We start from the raw sequence: 18,798 nt of genomic DNA, 5'->3' as shown, positions 1-18,798 counted from the left end.
AATAAGACAAGGGATTTGTGCTTTGATGTTTTAAAGGAATTATTTATTTACTTATTCACTCATTAATTTATTTCATTTATTTATTCATTTGTAGTGGGAACAGGTTGTGTGGAGCTACTCAGTCTTTTTGAATAATCCGGTTAGCTGGTGACTTTGTGTAAGTCCTCCCTGGTTCTAGGAGGAACACCAAACTGCAGTCTTGGCCTGGCCTCTCCAGCAAGAGCACCAACTGAATGAACCACTCATACCCAAAAGTAATCCGACTGGGAAAAGCGCAGTTGCTGTTAAGCCAATGAAATGCAAGGCAGGTTGGATAACTGCGTGGTTGTGACACTGTCATCCCCTTCTGGTAAAAATCATCGCCTGCAATGGCAGATGGCCCACTGCTTCCGCTTCATGGCCAATCTTTCAATTTTCCTGATAAATGTGCCCCAGCTTTGTAGCCTCCTCCAGTATCAAGAGTGGAGTTTGTATGGAGATCCTTCGGGAACCGATGTCAAACGCTCAACAAATGTTCTGTTAAGTTTGGTCTGCAGCAGGCTGGAAAAGGAGCAGATAGATTAAAGGAATAAAATATGGCCCGCACAGTCTTGGAGAGCACCAGCCAGCTGGGACTCTGTTCTGTCATCTAAGGTGAGCAGGGGGTCGGCTGATAAATGTCAACAATTTTCTGTAACACGTGGGCTTGTAATCTTCCCAACAGCCCGGGGGAGAAATGTTAGATATGATGACAGGGGCAGTTTTTGCCATGTTGTTTGGGGCCCCAAATGCAGTTTTGATACTAAATTCAAGCGACATCGCAAGAATGCCTGCATAAACAGGATTTGTGTTGATCGGGACTTTTGGGGTCTTGGGGGTATAAGCAATGGAAACTAACTCTGTCTAGTTTAAACAAATGAAGTCAGTTTGTTAGGAGGTTGTATCTAGCAGGACTCAAGAGTGTGGGTGTTCCCAGGCCTCCCCAGGGAGTTACCAGGCTCTGAAGAGGCATCAACAACCAGGGAGGCTCCTTCCCCCAATGCTTCCTTCTCTTGGGCCTGTGGATTCTTCCCCACGTTCATTTGCTTTATTCTTCCCTCTGTTCAGCCTACCTTTCTCTGCCTCTCCTGGGATTCACATACTCAGTTCCAGGCCCCAGCAATGAGTGGCTTGCAACTCTTGACCCCATTTATAAATCCCCAGGAAAAATAATGGGATTGACCTCAGGTGGATCAGGTCTCTACCCGACCCTTCAGCTATGGCCCCAGGGAGCCAGATAGGGCCATCTATAACATATTGGCATCAGGAAGGAACATACTTCCTGGGGGGAGTTACTAGTCTCAGAGAAAGGAATTGTGGGCTGTGTGGACTCCCTCCAAATTGGCTCCAGGACCTCTCTGATCCCTTGCAGGAGCAGGTTTCCTTTAGGGCACAGTCGCTTTGCATCGTAGGCTGGGACTTTCCATGCAGAGCCACATCTCAGTGTTTCTTTCTGCTTTTCTGGAGTTCTGTGATGTATCTTCACTGGGTGCTACTAAAGAAGTGAGTGTTATGTACAGAAAGCTGTTCTTATTATGAGTCACAACACACAGCTTAGAAATCCTAGCAGGGTGCCATAGGAAGCACTTATATCCAGGTTTAAACAAAGAGCTTTGCAGAGGTATTACAGTTCATGATCATATATTCAAGTTATCTGGCAGAGTGAATGGATGTGTTCTTGGCTGTCCCTGGTCTTTGAGTTTGCAGCCATGCCTCTGTTATTCTTCCAAACCTCCACCATTCACCTACCCTCTTCTCAACATTAGTGTCCACTGGCCCCTGAGAGGGACCGCACCATCCCTATAGCAGGACTTTTACATTCTTGCCTTGGTATGTGCCCAATGCTACTTCCCATACTTGGGATTCCTTCTATTTTTTTCCATGACTCTCTGAGCCATCTGTATCATTTAAGGTCAAGGTCAAGGGCCATGTCTACCATGTAGCTTTTCCTAATATGCTATCCTTCACTGTTCTTCCTTATTTTAGAGCTCATTCAATAGACACTTACTTAATAGTTGTAAACTGAGAGGAGTGATGGCCATTTATATTGGTTTTTTCATCTGCCATAATAAAGTACCACTGACTAGGGTGGCTTAAAGAGAAATTTATTTGCTCACTGTTCTGGAGGCTAGGAGACCAAGATCAAGGTGTCAGTGGGTTTGGTTTCTCCTGTGGCCTCTCTGCTTGGCTTGCAGATGCCCTTCTTTTCACTATGTCTTTCCTCTGTGTACATGCGTCCCTGGTGTCTCTTTGTGTGTCCAAATTTCTTGTTCTTGTAAGGACACAATTCAGACTGTATTAGGCCCACCCTAATGGCCTTATTTTAACTCACAAAGCCCTCATCTCCAGATACAGTGACATTCTGAGGTAGTGAGGTTATAGCTTCAACATATGAGTTTTAGGGGGACACAGTTCAGCCTACAATACCAATGGAGACAGGGCTGAACAAGATATACATGTACCTTGCCTTCTTGTTTGATAGCTTGTAGAGAAGACAGATCTTAAGCAACCATTTCCATGAACACATGATTAACTACCATTGTGAGAGGGTCCAAGAAGTCGAATACATGGTACTTGCAAAGGTAATCTGGTGTTGAAGGATGGTCAGGAAATCTCTCCCCAAGGAAGTGAAATCTGCAGGAGGGGTGGACGGGAGTTAGCCAGGTGAAGAGGGATGGTTGAGTATTCCAGACAGAAAGATCAACCTCTGTGAACTCCAAGCGGTGGGAAAGAACATGACATACAGGGAACTGAAAGAAGCCATTGGGGCAAGAAGTGAGCGGTGGGAGAAGGCACCAGAAGGTCAAAGGGGTCAGATGACACTGGATATTATATTCCGACATCCTCATTTCAGTGCTTACCACATCCTGCCTTGGAGTGTTTTACAATTTTTTTGTGTGGGGGAGGGGGTGCCATGCGTGTTTTGCTTCTCCTTATGCTCCCTTGGGAGGAGATCCTCGATTCAACTCCTTTTATATTCTCCACAGTAGGCAGCACAAGGCTGGGCACATAGTAGAGGCTCAGTAAATAAATGAAGTGGATGTAATGAGAAATGAAATTGATAGAAGCACTCTTACTTGTCTAAATTAGGGGCTGACCCAATCTTGGTGGATGAGCGTCTCCTGGAGGCTTTAAAAGGTGAGAACTTTTGGTAGTGTGATGCCACCTAGTGTTCCTTTTTATTACAACAACAAAGGGGAACAGGGTCTTCAGGAATCTGGAAAATTGGAAATGAAGCACTTTCTTTCATCAGCATACATTAATTTGTCAAACCACCCATCCTCTCATCCATTAATCCATCCAAGTTGATGTCACCTGCATCTCTTTCCTGTGAGTTGAATGTGTCATGTTCCTTTCCACCTCCTGTGGTTCCCTGATTTCCTTTGTTAAGGTCTTTTTGTCCTCATATTTTAAATAATGCTCTCAGGTATCAGTGTCTAGACTGACCCAGCACCCATAGTGCTCGCTGTTGGCATGGCATGTTCTAAATTATGCCATCATATTGTGTTGGGATTACTTGTAGACGGTCTTTTCTCTCTTTCCCCCAAAGCCAGATTGTGAATGCAAAGGGCAGTGACTCTGTCTTAGTTGGCTCTGTGGTTCCTCTGGCCAGCCTTGTACTTACAATGCAGCAGGTGCTTTAAAGAAGTGCTTTCTGGATTTAATTTCTGTCACCTTGGCAGGCCATCTGCTTGTAAAATAATCCTTCAGAAGATTCTTGGGAAATGAGAAGACATAGCACTACAACTGATACCAATACAAGATATGGGTGGCCAGGGCCCTCTAGGTCTTTCTCTGTTATGTACCTTCAGGAATGTTATGGAGTCTCTCTGGATCACGATGGTATCACCACCTGTTAGTCCCAGCGTGTGATTGGATCTCCTGTAAACACACAAAGTAGCCTGAGCCCTGTGTTCTCATTTCCATTAGGTTGGCTTGCAGTTTGGTTCAGCCTGATCCTCCAGCTTCAGCTGCCACTTCTCCCATTGCCTCCATAGTGCATTATGCCTCTGCCATATTATGTCCTTTTTTGTCTACCAGATATATAGTCTCTGTTCATGAATGAGATACAATTATACAAATGTGAATTTTCCCCAAGTTAAATCATAAATTCATTAATGTTCCAGTTAAGATTTCTCATGAGGAACTTGAAAACATCCTGAAAATTATATGGGTTGATGGAGGTTCATGATTAGCCAGTGACGTTTTGACAGAAGAAGTAGGAGTGGGGGACTTGCCCTCAGTCATGATGTCTGGCTATAAAACCATCATGATAAAACCTTGTGGTACTAGCACAGGAGCAAACCACAGAGCTCAGTGCAGAACTGTCTATATTTGGGAACCAAGATGTTGAAAATGGGCTCACTCCTCTGAGAAAAAAAAATCGGATCCTTACCTCACACCATACACAAAAGTAAGATGGGCTCAAGAACTGAATGCTAACAAGTAACACTATGACACTAATGTAAGAAAATGATAGACAATACCTTTATGACCTTGGGGTTGAGAAGGACTTCTTAAATCATACTGGAAAAGCATGTAAAAAGTAAAACACACACACACACATACAATGAAGGGCTACAAAATGAAGGACTATTGTTTTACAAAGGACATGGCAAGCAAAGTTTTCAGTCTTTGAAAGCAGATTAATGTCCAGATTAATGTACAAAAACCTCTTGCAAATCAAATGAAAAAGAAAAAGAGCAACTGAAATATAGGTAAAGGCTATAAATAGACAATTCACAGAAGGGAATCCCAAGTGGCTTATAGATGTATGAAGAAATGTTCAATTTCACTAGGAGTCAGAGAAACGCAGAGTAAAGCAAAAATATGTTGACACTACTTCCATGATAATTGACAGAATTTAGAAAATTGGCTAATTAGATGAGTCAGTATTTGTAAGGCACTTAGTATTTGACACTTGGTAAACACTATGTGAGTGTTGATGAATAAACAACCTACAATGTGCTGGTAAGGATGAGAGTAGGGCCGGAAACCCTCACACTGTGCACTGGAGGATAGTGTAGAGCAATAATTCTGGTGTGCCATCTAGCAGTACTTGAAGTTAAGTACCCAGGGCTCCTAGCAGGCTACTGGGCACCTTTGTGCCATTGGAAAACAGTGTCTACCACTGGGCAAATGAATTTGAAAGAGGAATACCCTCTCAATAGTAATAGCCTATCAGGTTCGTGACTTGACTAGGGAACAGAGCTTTTGGGGGAAGAAAAGGGCATATCTTCCTTCAGCAGGGCACATGACATAGGAAAGCTGTTTTCCAGCTCCCATTGGTGCATGGCTGGATGTCTTTGTGCAGGACAAGTTGCATAACCAAATGTGAATTGCCCTGTACATCCCCTATAACTTACCAACCTCATTTTTAGGCATATGTTGCCGAGGAATTACACATAGGTCCACAAGAGACCATGGACGAGGATGATTATCGCTGAGAGGTAGGGGTAGCCTTGGTATCCATTTGGGGAATGGAAGTCACATGTATTGCTGTCCAATATGGAATACTGTGCAGCAATCAGAAGCGATAAACTAGGATTACAATACCAACTGCAAAAGAATAGATTCATAAAAAGAATATTGAGTGAAAAAAAGTAGAAAATAAGATCATCCTAAAGTCCCATATCATTAAAAAATACACTAATAAAAATGCATACACTTTTCAAAAATGCATATTCAAGCACAGTAGCATGAATGTTTATGGGGCTGAGGAGGGATGGGAGTAAGGATGGGGTTAAAGGGAAAAAAAAACAAGAGGGGTTTTGCATATTTCATGAGCCAAGTTGTTTACCCTCTGTACCTGAAGGTTAAAGAATGTGGAGGAGGAGGGGGAGAGGGAAACGAAATGATCTTGAGAGGAGCCCTAGATGAAAGGCAACTTTCCATGATGTGGCTCCACATACGTTTTCCCAGGGTGCTTCGAGCGCTGCGCCCTATTATTCTTACCACTGGTGACTAAACCCTTTGAAAGTAGGGTCTGTGTTTTCTCCACCTTACTTTCCCCTCTGTATCTTGCACACAGTAGCTGCTTCATTAGGGTTGAGTTGACTCGAACGGAGATTATTTCTTGTTCCCGCGACGGAGTCTCTTTGTCACGGAGAGCAGAGGGTGGCTTCCGGCCCTTCCAAGAAGCCTTTGATCCACCTTTCCATCTAGGCGTTAGTTCTCCTCTGGCCTTAGCGGCCTCCCAGCGCTGCGCCTTCTCGTTCCTCGGAGTTTCCAACTTCCGAGGGCACCTTGGGACTCCGCCCAGCCTCTCATGGGCCCCGCCCCTCACACCCTTGGTCCCGCCCCACACAGGGCAGTTTGCCTATGCCTCTTAGGACGCCTCCCGGGTGCCCTCCCCAGAGGCTCCTCCCCTTTCGGAAGTCCTCCAGTTTCCTCAGAGGGCGTGGCGGTTGCCTGGCGACGGGAGGACGCGCCGAGGGCCGAGTTTCGGCCCCCTGCGGGGGATACCAATAACGTGGCGCTGTTTTAGACGCCGGGGGTAGTGCACAGCCCCATCCGCAGCTCCGGCCCGGTTTCCGCGATCACCACAGAAGCCTCTGAGGCCACCCCCCAGAGAGCGTCAGGATGGCCGAGGTCAGGAGTCAGTGCCCCTCTCTCTGTCGTCTCTCGCTCGTCCCCTCCCCATCAACCCTCTTCTGTCGACTTGACTTCTCCGCTGTCACATCCGCTGATTCCTACATTCCTCCCATCAACATCCTATTCCCCGCACCCGCAGCCTCACCCCACCCCTCAGTGTTTACCTCCTGTCCCTCCTTCAACTGGGTGGACACACCCCAACCCCACTCTTAAAACGGGCTGTGTTCAACATAGTATGAAATTCATGATTTCCCAGATTCACACATGACAGGCACCCACCCCTAGATTTTGAGCCATAAGGTTTTGAGCCCAGGAGAGGTACGTAGAAATATTGATGTCTCACTGATTGGTGGGACTTGGAGGAAGGCTTCATAGATACCCACCGTCACCACTATTCACTGACCCTTGTCCACCTGTCACTCCACGATTCCCTATCATCACCTGCTGTGACACATCTTCATTAAGCTCTTCACCTATCACCAATGCCCCATGTTGTCATTGACCACTGTGTAAAATCTTCTAGCTCACTTTGTAGCACACTCCATCTTCAGGCTCACCAATAAGGGACCATTTCTGTAGCTCTTTATTGATCCTTTGTCCATTAGCACCTTCATTTGTAATTTGGACAAACTCATGTCCCTGTCATCACTTGTCAGTCACAGTCCCCATTCACCGTGGCCATACCCTATTCCTCCATCACCCCTTCAGATCCCTCCCTCATCTCACACGTCACAGGATCAGTCCCAGCCAGGGTCAGCCATATAGTTTGTGAGGCTCAATGAAGATGCAGAGCCCCTTGTCAACAAATTATTAAGATTCCAAAGTGAGACAGCAGAGCATTAAACCAAAGGTGGGGGCTTATCTGAACAAGGAGCCCTGGGCACTCTCAAGGTTTTATGTCTAGGGAACCAGACCGGTCCCCGCTTCTCTCATCACCATCATGCCCCCACTCTTATTCCAGTTCCTTCTCATATCTTCTCACATCCCTCACCATTCCATCTCCTCCATATTTGGTCCCTCCTTCCTGTGGGCAAAGATCCCTCCTTCTCTTATCATACAATCCCTCTCCCACCCTCATCTTCCTCACTCTCAGGTAGGTGCCTCACACATCCATACTGTGGTGGCCACAATACTCACCCCATTACCTACACTCACTCGTGTCTCTTTTCTTCCCATCTCTTCCTCCCATTCCTTCTAGCTCTCCTTTAGTTTCTCCTTTATTCGATTTTTAGCATACCTTCCTTTTCTCCCTCACCAGTCATCTTGGTTCATTTCATTCTTCATTTTCCACACATAAGCCCAGATACCAATACCATTAACAATTTATTTCCCAGTCTCCCTTCCCCTGCATTATCGCCCCTCATTTCTTGCCTTCTTTTGTTTTTCTTCTCACTTGATCTCAGCCAGGTTTTCCTCACCTCTACTTCCACAAGTCTCTATTTCCACTCTGGCCTCATTTGTCACTGCAACTCTCTTGTCCTTTTTCCTTGTTGTTCTCCCCAATGAATGATATTCCCAACACCTACAACAGTGCCCGGCAGATAGTAAGCACTTAATAGACAGGTGTTGAATGAAGGAACATCATAGTTCCTTTCTGACCAGTTCATGTTGAAATCATGCTTCTAAAGTAGGTATCATTGTATGCTCTAACAATGTAGACACCAACTGGTTATGGGTCACAGCTCAGAGATGATTTTTGCTGTGCTTTTATATATACACGACACACATATATGGATATTTATTTATTTTGAGAGAAGGAGAGAGTAAGCAAGCAGGAGAGGGGGAGAGAAAGAGGGAGAGAGAGAATGCCAAGCAGACTCTACAAAGCCCATCATGGGACTGCATCCCATGAACCATGAGATCATGACCTGAGTGGAAATCTGGAGTCTGACACTTAACCGACTGAGCCACCCAGGTGCCCCAATAGTAGTATATTTTTAAAATGACAATATGAACAAATCTGTTCGTGAATGTTTTTAAAAACCTTTTCTTTCTTTGACATTTTTCCATTCCTATGCTAAGTGCCAGGTGTACAGGGAAAACCTGGTCTACAAACAAATCATCAGGCTAGTGATCAAGTGTTGGCATTAATACCATTTACACGGATGGAACTGAGAACATTGCTATGATAAATTTTTGTGTGTGCTCATGTTTAGCATCAACAAGGGGAAAACACAGGGCGGCAGCACCACCATATTTCCTTAATACGATTTTTTTCTTCTTTGTGGAATTGCTGTGTTGTGATGTTTACAGTAAGCTGCTTCTCATTGGGAAGAAAATCTCTGTTGAGTTTAACATTAGTGCTAATGTTATACAAAATGTTATAGGTAGGCTTGGTACTCCACATCTACTTTAAGATGTGGATTCTTTTTGCTTGCATGTAATCTTTAGAAATCAATAGTACAAGTGTTTTTGAAAACCAAAAATACATAGACTTTCTCCGTATTGGGCAAGTGAGGCTTGTTAAGGCAGAAGGTAAACTAGACTGCTTACCCAGATTCTGCAGGGTGAATTTAAATTTTACTTTATTTTTGGGATTGGAGATCCTCTCAGTTGATTTCTTTGATTAGCAATACAGTGTCGATCTTGGAGCTCTTTTTCATGTAGAATATCAAAGTGTAATGTTGCATACATAAATAAGTCCTCTCAAACTTTATCAGATCAGAAGTTTTGAGTGGGTCTGTGTGGCCTACAGATTAATTCACTCCATGTTCCTTAGAATGCCATTCACGGCCTCCAGTCTGTCTTTAACTTCCTGTCTAGTCTTCTTTTTCCTTCTCCCTGTCATACTTCTTACTCTTTAGCCAACTTGAGTTTTTTTTTTAATTTTTTAAATATTTTTTTTTAAATTTATTTTTGAGAAAGAGAGAGAGAGAGACAGAATGCGAGTGGGTTGGGGCAGAGAGAGAGGGAGGCGCAGAATCTGAAGCAGGCTCCAGGCTCCAAGCTGTCAGCACAGAGTCTGACGCGGGGCTCGAACTCATGAGCTGTGAGATCATGACCTGAGCCGAAGTCAGACGCTCAACCAACTGAGCCACACAGGCGCCCCGAGCTTTTTATTTATTTATTTTTTTAAATAGAATTTATTGTCAAGTTAGCTAACATACAGTGTATACAACGTGCTCTTAGCTTCAGAAGTAGATTCTCATGATTCATCACTTACATACAACACCCCCAACTTGAGCTTCTTAACCAATCTCAAATCCTGGATACTTTCTGGGCCTGAGCCTTTGTTCAAGCTTTGCCATGGGCCAGGCATACCTTTTCCCTCCATATTCACCTGTGAATATTTCACTCTCCCATCTGGGCATACTCAAATACCACCTCCTTTAGGAAATTTGCTTTCATTCTTGCTGCTGGGAGTAGTTCCATCTTCCTATAGGCCCTTGTAGAATTTTGAATCCATTTTATGGCATGTATCAAATTCTGTACTTCCACTATCTGAAAACATACTCCATCAACTATTAATGTATAAATTCCCTGTGGGAGGGCTGTTTATTTCTTACCTTGGTACCTCCTACGAAGGCTCCCTCATTCCAACTTACAAATAGCAGATGTTCAATAAATATTTGCTGAATAAATGAAGAAATTTATTAACCACCCCCATTCTTTTTCATTATTGTGCTGTGTCTAACAAGGAGAAGGTGTATTAGTTTACTAGGCTGTTACTCAGCCATAACAGAGTACTGCAAACATGGTGGTTTAAACAGTAGACACTTCTTGTCTCACACTTTCGGAGGTTGAAATCTGCAATCAGGATGTTGGCAGGACCATGCTTCCTCTGAGACTCTAAGTGAAATTCTTCCTTACCTCTTCCTAGCTTCTGATGGCAGCCAGTGATCCTTAGCTTTCTTTGGCTTACACCCTGTTTCTGTCTTCATGTGGTATTTCTTTCTTTCTTTATTTTTATTTTAATGTTTATTTATTTTTGAGAGAGAGCAAGAGAGAGAACAAGTGGAGGAGGGGCAGTGAAAGGGAAACAGAGGATCCAAAGTGGGCTCCAGGCTGACAGCAGAGAGCCTAATGCAGTGCTCGAACCCATGAACTGTGAGATCATGACCTAAGCCGAAGTCAGATGCTTAGCCAACTGAGCCACCCAGGCGCCCCTCGTGGTGTTTCTTCCTTCCTGTGTTTGTGTCGCTGTCCAAATCCCATCCTCTACTTTTTTGCATTGAGATAGAATTGACATGTGACATTGTATTAGTTTTAGTTGTACAACATAATGATTATATATATATATATATATATATATATATTGCAAAATGATTACTACAATAAGTTTAACATCCATCACTACACATAGTTACAGTCTTCCCTCTTTTTATAAGGACACCAGTCTTATTGGATGAGGGCCCACTCTACTCCAGTGTGACCTCAAGTTAACTGATTATATATGCAATGACTCTACTTCCAAACAAGTCACATTTATAGGTACTGGCTGTTAGAAGTTCAACATACCTTTCTGGGAGACAAATTCAACCCTTAACACTAGGGAAATAAGAGTTCTTGGGGTGCCTGGGTGGCTCAGTCAGTTGAACGTCTGACTCTTGATTTCAGCTCAGGTCATGATCTCGCGGTTGGTGAGATTGTGCTATTGGTGCAGATTCTGCTTGGGATTCTGTCTCTCCCTCTTCTGTGTCTCTCCCCTGCACCCTCTCCCCCCACCCCCAAAATAAATAAAATACACTGAAAAAAAATCTTATTTAACTAACTCCGAGTTCTCATCTAAGTCATAGCCAGATGTGTTTGATTTGTATCTGTATGTCCAGGCTTTTTTAAAAAAAAAAATAATTTGTTGTCCAGCTGATCATGGAAAGCAAATCTAGAGAAGACCTGTGAGCATTGCACAAAGGGCATCTCAATACACCTGTGAAGATGACCTTGTCTTATCATTTTAAGAGATAAAAATGATGGAATAGCTTTTAGGAGAAGATTCCACTATTTCGGATGGGGTTCATTGTGAGTACGTGTGATTTCATGGTATCCACACCAAGATTCCATATATCTGACCATAATATCCCTTGGCTTTCTTCTGCAGGACAAAGTGAAAACAAATCAGGGCTTGGAATAATCATAACAGATATCAAAATTTATTGAGTGCCTCCTCTTTGCCAGGCACTTGACCAAGTGTTTAACATGAATGATCCTGTTTGTTTATTTTTTTGAAGTTTATTTATTTATTTTGGAGGGGGGAGAGGCAGAGAGAGAGCGAGAGAGAGAATCCTAAGCAGGCTCCATGCTGTCATCATGGTGCCCAATTCAGGGCTCAGTCTCACACCATGAGATCATGACCTAAGCTGAAATCAAGTCATGCACTTAACCGACCAAACACACCTAATGAATGATCCTATTTAATCTGATCTTTGACACCATGTGGTAGGAAATATTATTATCCTAATGCATATGTGTACATATATACATGCATCAGGGGATGAACAAGATGTCTTTCCAACATATAGTCTTAATGTTTCTATTTTTTCAGTGATTTTTGTTTTGCTTCTATGAAGGTCTTGTATTCATAGATAATAATATCAACCCCTGAATAGTAACATAGACATATTGTAATACTCATTCCCCTTCCTGCTGTTTTGTACAGGAAAAGAGTGAGAAACTAGTGCTGGAAGAAACTGCATTTGAAGAAATCGAAAGGGATTTTCAGGAGGTTCTCAATGAACTTTCAGGAGATAAAAGTCTGGAGAAATTTAGAATTGAATATGAGAAGCTTCATGCTGTCATGAAAAAGTCTTATGACAATGAAAAGCGTCTGATGGCCAAATGCAGAGAGCTAAACGCAGAGATTGTGGTTAATTCTGCAAAGGTTGCCACTGCCCTGAAGCTCTCCCAGGATGATCAGACCACCATTGCATCCCTGAAGAAGGTCAGTGATCTCATAGAAACAGAGCCTACGGAGAGCTGCCATAAATGCATCCTATATTTAAAACGTCATTCTTTCCTTATATTGGCAGCTCTAGGCTGGTAGTAAGTGAGTTATTAAGTAAAAATCTACATGATTTATATATTCATTAAGCCTAGGGAATAATGTTATTTTCAAAGGAAATAATTAGCCTGGTGAATTTCACTGGGCAGAGAATAATATAGAACCTTGCTGGCTTGCTTTCTAAGAAGTACTGGGTTAGCAGAAAGAATGAGAAGTAAGGAAATGTAATATTAGAGACCTGACCTTGGTATGTCTTGTTTGATAGAAGATGAGTAATTAAATATCTCATGATGATAGCTTGTGAAGGATATTTTTTGAAGGATATTTTCATGTTTCTGCTTTTCCTACTGTTTTAGAAGAAATTGCCTTGAGAATTCCTAGATAGTAATTTTCATGATCTTGTTTCCTCCTTGATCTTCCCAATTCCTCATAATGGGAGATCAGGGATTCAGTCTGGGGGCTACTGAGGAAGCATGGTTCTACTTTACCATGGAGTTTTTCATCCTCAAGTGTGTTGCATTATTTTGAGGGTAAAATGTAAATGTTCCTTGTTGCTCTCAGGGTGATAAGAAGTTGAGAGATTTTAATTTATAATTAAAACCCGAGTGGTAAAAAATAACTCATAAACTTTTTAGATAATTCCCTTGATATCATACAATGAAACATCAGGCAATTTAAATGAATTTCCAAGACCAGTGCAAATTATGACATCTGTTATCTTAGAATTTACTTTTTTTAAAGTGCTATTTTCTATTGTCATTTTCTTCTCTTTGCTGGAAAACCAATAAAAGAAGGCTTTAAATCATTGTATGATGAGGAAAAAAAACCATTTTTTATTGCAAATTAAAAAACTGTAAATGGAAGTCATGAGCTGGTTAAAATATAATTGGTGAAGTTGATTTGGACAAAACTTCGTATAATTGTATTTTCATTTAAATATCCTTCATTTGTTTTGCTGAAAATAGTACATATTGTTGTTACAGAAAAATATACCCTGTAATTATTTTGAATCACTAAATTATGTGAAGTTACCCAAGACTCATCCATCTCTCTCTCTTTCATGTAATGGTGAGCACGAATTTGTGTAAATACTCTCTTCCACTCATTTTATTCCTTGTCAACATAAAAGCGGAATGTTTTCACCTTAAGCTTATAGGTTCTTACCTTTACGAAGGACTCACATTGCACTTGACAGAACTTAGCAAGAAAATGGAGTGGTGGGGTAAAACTGAAGGCTGTTACAACATTTACTATGCTTTGTTCACTTATTTGAATGGCTGTAATTCACTTTTAAGTATTTATGTTAATATTCCACATTGGATTTAATAATAGTAAGGAAGCCAAAACTGCATGAGTCCTTGTTCCCATTCCCAGCTAGGGCTTTGCTTTTCCCCTGTGAGCATCTGATGAGAAGATCTGGGAGTGGATTTCTGGAATGGGAATTACCAAGGCTGTTATGTACAATTAGGTGACAGCAAAGACTACCTTGCTATGAATTGTTCTAAAGCTGACATAGCCATCCAGGACCCCTTACTTGAGACCTGACTACAAAATAGATTTTTTAAAAATTTGTAATCAATCAAGAGCTTCAAATTCAGGGCTTGGATCCAAGGCCACTCCTTATTTTTTTTTCTCCATAATACTTGGGCTTGGAAAACACATAGGCTTTCGTTTTTTAATTTTGTAAACCTATCTTAACATTTTTATTAGAAATATCCTCCTAGTTATAGTGGCCCTTGCAAGATGTGAGCCTTGTAACCCCACTCTCCTACACAAGGAAAAATACCATTTGCCAGGACCCCTTCTAACACTGCTGTTTAGTATCGACTAGCTCATGTTGAACAATTTAGTAAGTCAGTATAAATGGAATGCATAATGTATAATATATAATCTTCTTCCCCATAAATGACAACTATATTGGAGTTGTTTTATTATTCTATTTACTCAGTTTATCTTGCATCTGGATCCTAGTTTGGTTTTTCTCACTGATGTGCCGTGGCCCATATAGGAAATCGAAAAGGCCTGGAAGATGGTGGACTCGGCCTATGACAAAGAGCAGAAGGCAAAGGAGACGATCCTTGCCCTGAAAGAGGAAATAGTGAACTTAACCAAACTAGTCGAGCAGGGGTCTGGACTGTCACTGGACCAGGATAGCAAGTAGGTCATAGACTTGTTAATGTATGTTGAACTTGCTTTTGTGGAGGCCCCCTTATTCAGCAGATGGCCTGGGGTTTGCCGTGTCACCTTGAACATTCTTTATGATACAACAGTCTTCTTCTTTGGTAGTTTCCCAGAGATTGTTTTCCATCTATTGCTATTTTTTATTTTTAATGCTCCCTTTCTCCATACCCAAGAACTCATAATTTGTGATTATATTAAACTTTTGGCTCTGCAGGAATATGTACTATAATTTCAAAATGAGTAAATATTTTAGATTTCTTTCTCTCAAACTTGTGTGAAATGGAACTCGCTGCCTTTCTGCTCTGATTTCCAGCCCCTTCCCATGCTCTGAACCCCCATTAGTCCCATCACCATTCTTCTAACTTCTCTGGTTCTAGGCCAGAAAACAGATTCTAGACCGCTCTTTTAACCCTGAAAGCTTTGTCTTGTTGATTCTGTCTTCTAATCATCACTTGTGTCTTTCCCTGCTCCTTATCATCAGTGCTAATGCCTTGCTTTGGGCTCCCCATTCTTGGCTGGATTTGGCGATGGACTGCTAACTGTTCTACCTGCCTTCAAGGAGACATATCCCCTCTTCACCATCTTCCACACACCAGATTTAGGCTTCTGAAATGTGTATCTGAGTGCTCCCATCTCCAGCACATGTTCCAAACACCTTCAATAGCTCCCCACTCCCAAAGAATGCAGCCCAGTCATGAACATGTCTTTTAGGGCCCTACATAGATCTGTCTGCCAGCCTTGCTAGACTCATGTCCCGGAACACCATGCTTGCTGATGCCTCAATACCTTTGATCATGCTGTTTTTATTCCAGGAATGCTTTTTCTTTATTTCTCCACACAGTAAACAACTATGCACCCTTCATGACCCATCTCAAACACCTCTTAATTTCATCACTGTTGGCACCTCTATTTCAACCTCCTCCCTACCCCTAGCCTCAGTGAGAGTCACTGTGTTCTCTGTTTCTGTAGAACCCAACATGTATCTGAAGTATGGCATTGATCACATTGTATTGAAATTATTTGTTGAAATACTTCACTATCCGTTAGGCTACAAACTCTTGAAGGAAGACACTTTTACCTTCCCTCTAGGTGTCTAGCACTGTGCAAGGCATGCAAAACCTTGCATTAGTTTATGAGTCAGGAATGATCACACACTTCCTTAGGCATTTTTTTTTAAGTTGGCTCCATACCCAGTGTGGAGCCCAATGCAGGGCTTGAACTCATGACCTTGAGATCAAGACCTGAGCTGAAATCAAGAGTCGGACACTCAACTGACCAAGCCACCGGGGTGCCCCTTCCTTAGGCATTTTTCACCAACTCTAACTGCTGCCTAGGTTTCTTATGTTTTCTAGATGCATTTATCCAATGTTGAGAGATAGTTCTAGGTGCCAGGGTTGGAGGAAGGAACAGGAAAAACAAAAAGAAGACGTGATATCTGTCATAATGGACTCTATTTTCTCATTAAAGGAGTCAAGCATCATCAGAGCAACTACTGAAGAGCAATGTGAGGGAACTGATCAGTTAGGAGTTTTAATGAGAGTTGGAGCACAGTGAGGAGGAGAACTGAAGAAACTATCTAGCCCTAACAATGTGCTTAGGTGTAGCTGTCTTCAGAGTAACCTCAGAATTTGAAGTTTTGTTTCTGGAGAAGAAGTTGAATGCAGTTCTGAAAGTTCCTTATTAAATACTTATGTTCTACCAAAGTTGTTGGTAAATAAACATTGTCAGAGGTGCTTCCAATGGTCATTTGATGACTTAGTAGTGAGTACCTCAAGTTCTCTATTTTCTCAACTCTCATGTGGCTGCCTTGTTCTAGACCTTCATTCTGCTGCACAGGTCAGATCAGACACAGTCTTTCTATTTCAAGAACACTAATTCTGCAGAAAGTCATGCCAAATCATAAATAATGTTTTTTTTTTAATGTGGAAGTAACTGGTTAACAATTCAAATCAACAAATATCATCACATACTCTCCAAAAGCTGGCAACATGAATGATTTCCAAATTTTGTTCTTGGGAACATTTTATCAGAGTTGCATCCCTTTGGTGGAAACTAATCTCTATGGGTGAATGATTAGAAAACTGGTGATGTGTATTATTTCCTTATTTTTATGCTTTATTTTAGACTTTATAGTTGTGATCATAGCCCTCCCCTGGGTATATTAAACAAATAATTTCTTAAATTAACATTTTCTTTAGGATTAATTACAAGAGTTGACAGTAGCTGTATAGTCTTATTGTAACAAATTCAAATAATACAGAGGTGTGGCAACTAAGGAGTAAGAATTACCCCTCTAACTCTTCCAACCCTATATTCTACTTTTCAGAGATAACCAGTTACCAATTACCAGTTTGGATCTATTTTCTTGGACTTCTATAAAAATGTCTATAAAACACATACACCTATATGCAGACACTGTAATTATTTAAACATCAGAAAAGGGATCATGTTATATATATTATTATTGGAATGTCTTTTTCAGTTAACAACTCACAAGCAGCTACCATGCCCATGTCAGGGCATAAAGGTCCTTCTCTTTCACACTTGAATGGTGTTGGTCCTTGACCTAAAGTCTTTCCCATGAAAATGTGCTCAGAGGGTGATAGGAAGGGCTCCTGAGAAGATGGCCTTTTAGTCTGACTCCTGTGTTCTTCTTTTTTAGTATCCGAGATTTACTGAAGTTCAAAGAAGAAGTGATAAAGGAGCGAGACCAGCTCTTGTCAGAAGTGGTGAAATTACGAGAGTCCTTAGCTCAGACTACTGAACAGCAGCAGGAAACGGAGCGATGCAGAGAAGAGGCAGAGCAAACCATCAGTCAGGTCTGCTTTGTCGTGGAGGGCAAGATGAAAGAACATTACCTTCTAGAAGTCCTTCCCATATTGTTCCTCTCTCAGATTTACCCCCTGGTGCCCAAATGAAGCATCCACAGGTCTGCTTATTTGTCTGGTTTGTTCTTACAAGAACAGTTTTACTTGTTCATTTCTTCTCAACATTCTGTGTCTGAGAAGTCACTAAGACATGTGATGGTGCAAGTAGTTCCCTTGGCCCTTCTCCTTTGTAAGGACCTCTTTTGAACACTTTTGATAATAACCCAGGAGTCAAATAGATGATACACACATGCAACCCCTAGGAGATTACTTTGAGCATGAGATAACAGATTTTTCATAGATTTTTGACCATCATGATAAAGCTATAATGCTTTATGTAATAACATCCAGGACTCATGTGAAACATAATTTAATGTTTAGGGTAACTGGCGACATTTTATTTAGATCCTATTGATAGAGAATTGGGTGAATTCTTTCAATGTTTAACTCTCTAGAATTCTGGGTTTCTTTATTTAATTGGATCTTATACCATTCTTTGTGGATTTGTTCCCACCGTTAGGGTGGATGTCTGGTGTTAAGGCTCTGGAAAACAACACAGAACATTCTCGAAAAGTTTGAACGTTGGGGTTCAAAGATGACTGTCCTGCAGGGGAAAGGCTACCACGAGGTGACTGTCCCGAAACTAGAAGAGTTGAGATGAGGAGCAGCTCAGCTGGTTGAGATCTGTCCTGGGGAGGGCTTCATCCCTTTCCTCCCCTATCCTTTCTGTGCCCCTAGTTCCGGCAAGAGATACAGCAACGTCAGAATGAAGCATCACGGGAGTCTCGGAAGAAGGAAAAACTGGAGAAAGAGCTCAGGCAGATTCAGACAGACATGGACACCAGGCAGACAGAAATTAGGGCCCTGCAGCAGTATGTGCAGAAGAGCAAGGAGGAGCTTCAGAAGCTGGAGCAGCAGCTGAAGGAACAGAAGGTGCGCTGGGTGTGGGCTGCGCCTCGGTCCTCGCAAAAACAAGAAGGGGACCTTTGGAACACTTTGAGTTTTCTCTGGAAAGGAGCAGACTCTCTGCACTAGAGATGTTGGTAACACAGCACTGGGCACTGCATTGCTCTTTGAAGAGCTCGTATGGGTATCTATGACCTTTTTTCCCCCAGCTCCAACAGGTTAATTTCTTTTTAACATTCTGTTGATGTGTAATATACACATAGAAAAGTGTGTAAGTCAACAGTGTACAGCTTG

At 42.0% G+C, this 18,798-nt stretch overlaps 1 protein-coding gene and 1 long non-coding RNA gene across 2 annotated transcripts in view; one reads left to right on the top strand and one right to left on the bottom strand.

Moving 5' to 3' along the window:
* Positions 1-5,574, bottom strand: LOC115527731. Its single transcript, XR_004344247.1, has 3 exons — positions 5,389-5,574; positions 2,481-3,900; positions 1-540 (listed from the first exon to the last, which is right to left on the bottom strand). It is a non-coding gene; the product is annotated as an uncharacterized LOC115527731 (long non-coding RNA).
* An 881-nt stretch (positions 5,575-6,455) lies between these two features.
* Positions 6,456-18,798, top strand: part of CFAP58 (cilia and flagella associated protein 58) — a 104,163-nt gene continuing 91,820 nt past the window's right edge. The window contains exons 1-5 of the mRNA XM_030335515.1: positions 6,456-6,609; positions 12,209-12,490; positions 14,559-14,707; positions 17,394-17,550; positions 18,337-18,531. Of these exons, the coding sequence (XP_030191375.1) occupies positions 6,601-6,609; positions 12,209-12,490; positions 14,559-14,707; positions 17,394-17,550; positions 18,337-18,531 (792 nt within the window). The 5' untranslated portion in view covers positions 6,456-6,600. The remainder of the gene's footprint in view (positions 6,610-12,208; positions 12,491-14,558; positions 14,708-17,393; positions 17,551-18,336; positions 18,532-18,798) is intronic.

The sequence above is a fragment of the Lynx canadensis genome, chromosome D2 (genome assembly GCF_007474595.2).
Source record: "Lynx canadensis isolate LIC74 chromosome D2, mLynCan4.pri.v2, whole genome shotgun sequence".
NCBI lineage: Eukaryota > Metazoa > Chordata > Mammalia > Carnivora > Felidae > Lynx > Lynx canadensis.
This window is presented reverse-complemented; position numbering and strand designations above follow the sequence as displayed.